Source organism: Ictalurus punctatus, chromosome 25 (genome assembly GCF_001660625.3).
Source record: "Ictalurus punctatus breed USDA103 chromosome 25, Coco_2.0, whole genome shotgun sequence".
In the NCBI taxonomy this organism is placed as follows: domain Eukaryota; kingdom Metazoa; phylum Chordata; class Actinopteri; order Siluriformes; family Ictaluridae; genus Ictalurus; species Ictalurus punctatus.
Genome location: NC_030440.2, coordinates 17,103,289 through 17,113,842, shown reverse-complemented (window position 1 = coordinate 17,113,842; position 10,554 = coordinate 17,103,289). Strand labels below are relative to the sequence as shown.

The 10,554-nt window shown below is 42.3% G+C and overlaps 1 protein-coding gene across 1 annotated transcript in view; it reads left to right on the top strand.

Moving 5' to 3' along the window:
- akap12b (A kinase (PRKA) anchor protein 12b) overlaps positions 1 to 10,554 on the top strand; it is a 62,029-nt gene continuing 51,475 nt past the window's right edge. The window contains exon 1 of the mRNA XM_017455504.3: positions 1 to 400. Within this exon, the coding sequence (XP_017310993.1) occupies positions 293 to 400 (108 nt within the window). The 5' untranslated portion in view covers positions 1 to 292. The remainder of the gene's footprint in view (positions 401 to 10,554) is intronic.

Below are 10,554 nucleotides of genomic sequence, written 5' to 3'. Positions count from 1 at the left end.
TCTCTCCAGTTGTTGTGTGTTGATGCTGCGAGGCGGGTCTGGAAGGGAGGAGGCGTCCTGAAAAGGTGATTGCGGACACAGCCGACTTCATCCTTCTAGAAACCAGACGACCTTCACTGAGGCTCGCGCTGCTGCTCGCGCCGCTGCTCGCGCTGCTCTATAGTTTTGTTCTGCTGGTTTATTTCCTGCTCTGTGATAGCGACTTATAGCTAGTGGACGAGTTCGTGCCGGTTTTGTTTGGGTTTGTTTGTTTGTTTGTTTTGTTTTGTTTTGTTTTTTTCCCCCCTCCGGGATGGGAGCGAGCACATCCGCGCAGCAGGACGCCAAGAGCGCCGAGGAGGAGCGCGCCGCGGACCTGAGTGAGACCCGCGGCGGCGACGATGACCCCGAGGACGCGAAGGTAGGCGCCGTGGAGACATAGGAGCGCGCCTCCTAAATAAAGATAAATAAATACGAGTGCGACGTGTGTGTGTGTGCGCGTGTGTGCGCGCGAGCGCGCGCGCGCGGAGGAGATGCGCAGGTTGCGTCTAAATGACTCTGCAATATAGACTCAGGGAAAGAAACCAGGTGCTGAACTGTACCATGCCCTGTCACTGGGGCGGTACCCTCATCACACCTACCTGGAAATGTGTACCTCTAAAAATCATTTAAGGAACATAACTGACCCCTAATTTAGATTTTAGGATAAAGCTTTACCTTCTCTGGTCAAACACAAAAGGTGCAGCAACAAGGAAAGGTACCCTTAGTACCCTTTTGAGTGCGTGACGAATTTTCTCATGACACTTTGGAGCATCACTGTGTGTGTGTGTGTGTGTGTGTGTGTGTGTGTGTGTGTGTGTAGTCCGAGCCATAAATCTCCAACTTTACACCAACTACGCGTCCTATACTCCTGCATCCTTCTTTTTTTTTTAAATTAATGTTAAACAAAAGTCCCTGCTGGAAAAGAAAAAAACCCCACAACAGAAACCATCCCAGAAATTCTAATGGTTTCCACTTCAAATACCATGACGAACCATCAGCCAACCATTAAAACCGCTACCGTTATTCGCACCCTTAATGGTACCCACTAGACATAACGTTCCGCCAACAGACGGCAACGCGTTACCCGTAGAGACACACCGGGACCATTACAGTTCCCATTAAAACCATTACAAATTCCCCGAGGGTTTCAGCAGCACCGTGGTGTCGGATTAGACGTATAATGGGAGATTTCCTCCATGTTTGATAACCTCATCCACGGACGTCGTCTCACTGTGTACGTGTCTGTTCGCACATTCCTTCCTCGCTGTTTACCAGTCCCGCATCTGGGTTTTCTCATTTCCCCGGAACATTTACGCCGTTTTCCCAGCTCCATAATACACCTGACTCCACTATCAGCTCGTTTAGAAGCAGTGCATGCTGTTAAATGAGTGCACTTGAAGAGGAAAACATAAAACGTGCCTCGCAGAGGGAATCTGAGACAAACACAGAAATATATATATATATATTTGCCCGAGCGCTCGAATCTGATTGGTCAGCACCTCTGACAGTAGTGTCACAGGTTTACATTAATGCGCTCGTTCTGACATGTTATCGTTTCCATAGCAACAGCTTACACAGGATCTTGTATAGCCAACAATCTACATACACACACACGCAAAAACGTGTGTAATTGTTGATAGAGTGACGTTTTCTCTAGCATTTACGGAAGGAGTCTCCAGCGTCAGCGCTTCGTAACAGTCAGAAGTAAAGCTGTCGCTTTTACGGTTTTTTTTCCCCGACATCTCCGGGACAGACGAGTTTAAACGGGAAGTTGGAGGCACCCGTGCGCCGAAGGTGTTAGTAGAGATCTCGGCAAAATGTCAAATGTGATCCGGGCGAAGGTTCAACGAGCGTAAACAAGGACGAAAGGTACGCCAGGAAACAAAGCGAGGGTCTAGTACACGACAACGCAGCACACGTGCGAGACGTGGCAAGACTTCCCGTAAACACGGCTGATTATTCATCTGAAAGCATATTACGACAGATACAGGCGCTACTCGGAATAACTACAGTATGAGTAACTACAGTAACGCTGATATCTTGTGCTAAATCCCACGCACTGATGTTCTGACATCATACCGACATATAATGAACGACACGCCTTTATGGAAATGCAGGGTCTGGGTAAAATTACGCTGTGCCAGTCGGAGAATCGGGAATCCCAGCGGGAGCAACGGACTATACCCAGCATGGCGGGTTTATAAATAAAAGCATAAAAATAAAACCCCGCACGGAGTCGACGTGACAGAACAGAGAGAATGGTGTCTCGTACAGCGGCTCGGGAAGCTTATTTACATCATCCGCGCACATCTCAAAACTGGAAACCTCGGCTGATACGCCCGCGCTGAGAAGCGTCGTATTTATAGAAAGGTGTTAAAGCTAAACTTAACCAGGTCTGGAAGGCTTTTAAAAACAAAACAAACACCTACACATGTAGTTAGTGATGTGGGGTTGTTGTGGGTGGTGGTATTGGGGGGGGGGCGCGTTTATTTATTTTACTGGCGTGGTTTGGGGGAAGAGGGAAGCATCACTGCAAATCTGCACTTGTGTACAGCTGTAAGTAAAACACGCTTACGTTTTCAGTCGAGAGTTACTCGCGTCGCAGTCCGTATCAGGGACGGGCGATATGGACTTCTAACTATATCGCGATATCTTCTGGTGTTTGATGGCGATAACGATATCAGCGGCGATATGAATATAGTACCGTGCGCCCGCTGTTTCTGGCTACAAGTGCTAGCTGTGATCTCGAGAGCCTCGGGAACACAGACACTGATCTAAAAGTAGAACCGGTTTTCTGTAAACAAGCCCGATCCAGATTGGAGGGGTAGAGTGGCTCCTCGTTTAGCCACGAACTCCTCCTCGGCTTCACGTTTTCGCTCCGCACGTGAGCTGTCGCTCACAGAGATACTCCGTCGACTCGGCTTTACGGATATCATCACGGGAAGACCCGTCTCTAGTCCGTACCGGATCTCGTGATCGTTGCGGCCGAAAACGATTGAAATTTAGTGCGGATTTTAAAATAAATAAATAAATAAAAAATCGCGATACAACGTGTGTTGTTTTTTTGAGGCTTTTTTTTTTTGTGTGTGTGTGTGTGAAACTACTCGACTCGGCGAAATCGCAATCGCATCGAATAGTCTCGCACGGTCTCTCGCGGTGATGTCTGTCGGTAAACGAGCCCTTCTTAGCCGCCCTCGCGTTCGACGCGCGTGAATCGGAATCCGCGGAAAATCCGCCGTGATTTTGAAACGTCACGCGCTCCTCGCGATGCCGCGGAGTTTGCTCGAGTTTGCGTACATTTGCAAAATCACGAAATCCTGGAAGGACTGGTTTTGAAAGAGCGATTCTGGAGTTCCTCCCGGAAGACGGTCTGCAGTCTGCTTTGCTCTGACGTCCAGCATCGATCCTGGAATCAGCCGGGTCCAGATTGCGCTGGTCTGTTCGGTCGCTCGGCCGATCTCATATCACGTCGTATCGCCTGGTCCTGAATGTCGGGATTGAATCATTCTGAATATAAGTAAATGACGAAGGCTTTGGACGAATCCCTCATACCGGTATCACTGTCGATGCATACATGTGTCACATAAAGATCATTCAAATGCCTAAAAAAATAAAAAAAAATAAAAAATTTTATAAAAAATAAAAAAAAATAAATAAAAAAATAAATAAAAAAAGTTTCAACGGTCAAAGCGCACGACAAACGGAGTAATCGACTCTCAAAAGAAGGAATCGATTCTGAACAACTGAAACGAGTCGTTAATGATTCCAGACTTTACTTCCTGTACTAACCTACGTAAAAAAAATAAAAAAAAATAAAGATAAGTCCATCATTTTTGCCACACCGTGCGGTCTGGCTCTGCATGTGCTTGTAATATTTTTCAGCTCGGTCTGGCGTATTAATACTCGTCATGGCCTTTCTCAGATAATGCTTCATTCGCTTTCTATTTCCGCAATAATCCTGAATAATTTAGCAGAGTTTGAAAACACTCGTGGGCCCGCCGTGATGATGAGCCCGGTTCTCTCCGTTTCACGTGTTGCTCTGAACCCCCGAGGCCCACTGAGATTTTTCTCTTTTTTTTCTTTTTCTTTTTTTTCCCGGGGGTCTTTTTTTAAGGTTTTTTTTTTTTGGCAACGCTGCGGTTTTGCCGTTGGAATGTCAGATATGAAAATTTGTAACGCAAGTGTGTAAGTAGTCTGAAAGAGGTATTGTGGTGGAAGGGGTTCAACGATGAACACTGAGATGATTGTATGTTCCTCCATTTTGAGTTCCCGTCCCCGTCTCGCGCAGTCCGGCGTCGGCGGCGTCGAGGTCTCGCCCGCGTACACTGGACGAGTAAAGCTATAATGCATGATTTCCTTTTTGTTTCGTTTTTTTTTTTAGTTTAACAGTAACACAGCTTGTATGGAGAAATGTATAATAACGACGTGTTTTTTGGTTTTATTCATTTCGACAGAGAGAGAGAGAGAGAGAGAGCGAGCTAAAAAGAGGCTGGTGAGGGAAAGACTGCTTATAGCTGCTATAACGTAAGTGAGAACAGGACACGTCTTGTTTCTGGGACGTTTCACAACGTCAAACGGATAAAAATGAGGATGTTTTGGTGTCTTTAATAAATAAGAGATTGTAGTCATCACGAAGTTGCTGTAGTATTCGAGGAATAAACACTTCTGGACTTGTGCAGTTTGGGGAAAATGATCAAATTCCGGCTGGGAACGGGAAGAGTAATCGCCACGCCACCTTTTATCACTGATATCAATCATTAGTTTGGTGAGATGCTACAAGGTGCTTCAGAAATTTTACATAGGATCTGAACAGGTGTGGTCTGACAGCCATTAGACAGGCCAGCCTTTCTGCTGTGTGTGTGTGTGTGTGTGTGTGTGAGCGAGTGATATGAGTGCATGTTTACGTGAGGCGCTGTACTGGAGATGCGGTCGATAAACTTCCGTTCTGGCGACTTTGGAATTTTAGCGATGTTTCTCTCTCTCTCTCTTTTCCTCCCTGAACGTGGCTCTGAAATCACACACAATAAAAAAATTTAAAAATCAGATAGAGAATCAAAACACCGACTCGGCTTATGAGTTACCCAATCCGTTTAAAAAAACAAAAAACCAGCCAGGTCTGGAGCTGCTATTCTTCTACCCGATCTTCATCTCTCTCTCGCTCGCTCTTACTTTCTTTTTTCTTTTTTTTTCCCCCCCGCTTGAATAATTTACTACTTGCTAATGGCTGGTTATTAGGACCTCTGTCTGAGCCGGGCGTTATGACGCGGCGTGTAAGCGTATGTCAGGTTACAGCATGAGGAACTGCATGAGGCCATCGTGTACAGAGGTGTAACGAGAGCCGGGTGGTGTGGAAGAGTAAGCAATCAGATAAGAGTCATAAAGGATGGGATGGGAGGGGAGAGAGAGATGGAGAGAGAGAATACAGAGGGTCCATTGAGGATGGGCCAGAGGGACAGCTCCTGAGGCTCTGGGGCGCCGTATGTGCGGCGGCCCGAATCGAGAGCGAGAGAGAGATCAAATACAGGGCGGCGGGAAAGTGAAAGAGAGAGCGAAAGAACGAGAGATACGCTTTGTTATCGCAGTTGAAGCAGGCTCTGTCGTCCTCTGTCCGTGAACTGTGGTGCGGATCGCAACCATCCGGTTCCATCTGATTTTATATATGTATATATATATATATATATATATGTGTGTGTATATATAAAAGAAATAAAACACACTGTTGTGCCGTTATGGGAAAATAATCAAGAACAGGATGGTGTGATGATGAAGTGGAATTACTGCTAGCGTGTTCAAGTTTGTTTTTTCTTTTAAATTATTATTATTTAAGAAAGACAAGCGATAGTTTTTATCCGTTTTTAGTTACATTTCATGTTTACGTTAAAGCTTTCTCTCTCTCTCTCTCTCTCTCTCTCTATCGAAGATATCAGAAAACTCATAAAGTTACACCTTTACCCCTGAATGTCAACAAACCGCTGACACTGGAGACTCCGTCCGTCAACGTTAAATAAACGTCTTCTTACAGAAAACTTCACCGTATCAGCGATTCCACACGTTTTCTTTCCGATCCGTTTAACGCGGAGCGTCCGGCCTACAAGTCCCGGTGAACGAGTTGATGTTGTTGTCAGAGCTGCCGTTCAAATGAATGGAAAGTATTCGACACCACATTCCGGCCAATCAGAATCCACCATTCAACAGCTACTGTGGTGGGTAGAAGATCTAGACGTCAGTATGTTCACGTATAGATGGATATTAAGCATGCCGTATACTGTATGGGATGTATTTATTTCTTTATAGTCTTTTTGCATTATCAAGAGTTATTAGGCCAAAACGTCGACCTGATCCGGGCAGACATGTACGTTTAAGTAAAAATGTAGTCGTTGTCTTTAATATACACAAGTTTTCGAACAGTTCGGTACTATTTAAAGAGCACCTCTCGCTCTGACTTCGCTAATCTGAGCCCATGGGCGGTGTGTGACAGTGTGAAATTGATTATAAGTGGTTATAATGAAGGCACTGAGACGGTCCTCTTCCATCTGTCAGTCCTGGAGGATTTGTCTAAATAAGAGCTAGATGGACGGCAGACGTTACGGCTCTCCTTGAGGACTGATTACATTAGGGCTCTTTGGCGGCTGGAGAAATATTTAAAAACTCGGAGAGGAAGATCTGTCTTCCCTAAAAGGAGATTTCTCTAAAAGTGGAGCGTGTTCACCAAGCGAAAGTGCCCCAAAACATAAATAATTCACTATGGTTAGAGAGTTTTGTCATTTTGTAATCATGTATAAAAGCATTCAGCACACTCACTACTGTAGGTTAGTCATTAAATTGGCTAATGCTAGCTAGCTAATGCATGGCTAATATCATGTGCACATTAGCACAGCATTAGTAACAGCAGTTATATCCAGCTGTAAGAGCGGCAAGAGATACAACAGCAAACACTTAGCTAGCTAGCTAGTTAAAACACACAAACTAGTTGAACATGGATTAGTTTGTTTCTAAACATGCAAGAAACGCAGCAGCACACAAAAACAGTGGCAAGCTAGCTGGGTACTGTTAGCTAGCTAGTTAAAACACACACACACACACACACACTAGTTGAACATAATCTGGCTTAAAGATTGAGTTTGTTTCTACAAATTCAGAATGTTTATGTTTGATTTCGGACTCTGTGTTTAAGCTAGCTAGCTACACAATACAGCATCACACAAAGACAGTGGCAAGCTAGCTGGCTACTGTTAGCTAGCTAGTTAAAACACACACACACACACACACTCACTAGTTGAACATAGTCTGGCTTAAAGATTGAGTTTGTTTCTACAAATTCAGAATGTTTATGTTTGATTTCGGACTCGGTGTTTAAGCTAGCTAGCTACACAATACAGCATCACACAAAAACAATGGCAAGCTAGCTGGCAACTGATAGCTAGCTAGTTAAAACACACACACACACACACACACACACACACACACACACACACACGCACTAGTTGAACATAGTCTGGCTTAAAGATTGAGTTTGTTTCTACAAATTCAGAATGTTTATGTTTGATTTCGGACTCGGTGTTTAAGCTAGCTAGCTACACAATACAGCATCACACAAAAACAGTGGCAAGCTAGCTGGACACTGCTAGCTTGCTAAATCACAAGCTCTTATTAAAGAAGAGAGTTTGTGTTTGGCATTAATTCTTATTATTGTTTCCACAAACGCGGTGTTTTTATGTCTATCAGTGAAGTTGTATTGTTGGTAAGTTTGTTAGATGACCCCCCGGATTTGATCTTTGTGTGTAATGCCGAGGGCAAGTGTGTTCCTGTTTTTATATCAGCTCATCTATGTTTCCTTCTTCACTCGTTCAGCAAGTGACAACTTATGTGACACAGATGTTACTCTCGCTTAACGTTTCGGATTTGTCCGGCCGATTCTTCAAAATAAACTCATTTCCCCCTCACTCACCTGACAGTATGTGTCATAAACACTGGAAAATTCCACTCAGAATCAGTGAACAATGTAAAAAACACTCAGGCTGTGCTGTTAATAATACATGTCATTTAAAATAATGATGATAATGTTCAGTGACAGCAGCCAGTATTTCATAATTTATACATTTATACACTCTAATATTAGGTTCATGCCCTTTCTTCTCAAAATGGATCAGTACTGAATCAGTATTGGCTTAGTAATGAATCAGTATTGGATTAGTAATAAATTAGTTCTGAATCATTATTGGCTTAGTGATGAATCAGTACTGAATCAGTATTGGCTCATTAATGAATCAGTATTGAATAGTTATTGGCTGAGTAATGAATTATTTATGAATCAGTATTGGCTTAGTACTGAATCAGTATTGGATTAGTAATAAATTAGTTCTGAATCAGTATTGGTTTAGTAATGAATCAGTATTGGCTTAGTAATGAATCAGTACTGAATCGGTATTGGATTAGTAATAAATTAGTTCTGAATCAGTATTGGCTTAGTAATGAATCAGTTCTGAATCATTATTGGCTTAGTGATGAATCAGTACTGAATCAGTATTGGATTAGTAATAAATTAGTTCTGAATCAGAATTGGCTTAGTAATGAATCAGTTCTGAATCATTATTGGCTTAGTACTGAATCAGTATTGGTTTAGTAATGAAACAGTATTGGCTTAGTAATGAATCAGTGCTGAATCAGTATTGGCTTAGTAATGAATCAGTATTGGATTAGTAATAAATTAGTTCTGAATCAGTATTGGTTTAGTAATGAATCAGTATTGGCTTAGTAATGAATCAGTACTGAATCGGTATTGGATTAGTAATGAATCAGTACTGAATCAGTATTGGATTAGTAATAAATTAGTTCTGAATCAGTATTGGTTTAGTAATGAATCAGTATTGGCTTAGTAATGAATCAGTACTGAATCGGTATTGGATTAGTAATAAATTAGTTCTGAATCAGTATTGGCTTAGTAATGAATCAGTTCTGAACCATTATTGGCTTAGTGATGAATCAGTACTGAATCAGTATTGGATTAGTAATAAATTAGTTCTGAATCAGAATTGGCTTAGTAATGAATCAGTTCTGAGTCATTATTGGCTTAGTAATGAATCAGTACTTAATCGGTATTGATTTAGTACTGAATCAATATTACTTTACAAATTAATCAGTACTGATTCAGTATTGATTCTAATGAATCAGTACTGGCTCAGTAATGAATCAGTACTGAATCAGTATTGGCTCAGTAATGAATCAGTATTGGTTTAGATTTTATCCATTTACAGTTACATTTAATAGTTTAATAGTTTAGTAACATCCAAAAATACAAGTTATTTCCTGTTATCACGTACGTTATAGCAGCTGTAACCAGTTCAACAGTTCCCTCATAAATGTGAGAGAAACGTCTCCTTATAGGAAACGTCACCAAATCAACAGTTACACACATTTTAAACATTTGTTTATGTGGAGTAGAACAATAACGTATTAGAACAATGCGCATTTGAGCAGTGGTATATTTAAAAAGTATAAAAATCACAGCACAATAAAAGAAAAGAAGAGACAAGCGCGTGGGATCGGTTTATCAACGGGTCAGACGAGCGGTTGTACTGATAAGTCTGTGTTTATCAGAACACGGCGAGAACCTGATAGGATGGAATGATGTTATGCCATGATAGGATACAATGGAACTGTAGGCCGTTATCCGAGGATCAGTAACTAAACGATGTCGTGGTGTGCACCAGCCTCCACTCCCAGGTCTGTCGCAGTGCGGCCCAATACGGTAAAGGTCATGAGAAAACAGTTTGCATTTTGTTTGATGATATTGTTAGTACTTTTTTTTTTTATCTACTGAAAGGATCGTCTGTTACTGCAGCGCTGTAGAGAGTGGTGTTAATAACGAGTTTGTATTATTTTTAGCATTTTCACTAACACATGTGATGATGCAGCAGTTCCCTACATCTCAGGTGTTAACTTGTCAAAGCTGGGCTCAGTGAGAGATTTGCTCATCTTGTCCATGTAGTTCAGAGGTTCTCATTACCGCTGCACAATCTGGACAAAAATGTTGTAAAGTGGATCGTTTTAAAATGATTTGAAGTCTTTTTTTGAGACATTAAGAGCCAGGGGGGTGTAAACTTTTGAACAGGATGATCGGGGTAAATGGTTAGTATTCTGTCTTCTGGGAGACATGTTAACTATATTATTTAGCGTCTGGAGGGCGGTACTAAATAAAAAATAATTTAAAAAACAAGGTCTTTAAGCAAAATAATAACAATTTACACAGATCATCCTGTTCAAAAGTTTACACCCCCCTCCCCTGGCTCTTAATGTATCGTGTTGCCTACCTTTTGTAATAGTCGTGTACGAGTCCCTCAGTCGTCCTCGGTGTGAAAAGATGGAGTCAGATATGCAGAAGATGCTGGAAAAGTAAAGAATGTGCCGGACCTGGAGGATTTCTCTGAAGAACAGTGGGCGGTTTAATTTCTCAGGACGAACAAGGGACTCGTGAAGAACTCTCACAAAACATAAACACATCAAGCGGTGATCATCCAGGTAACGACACGCGGT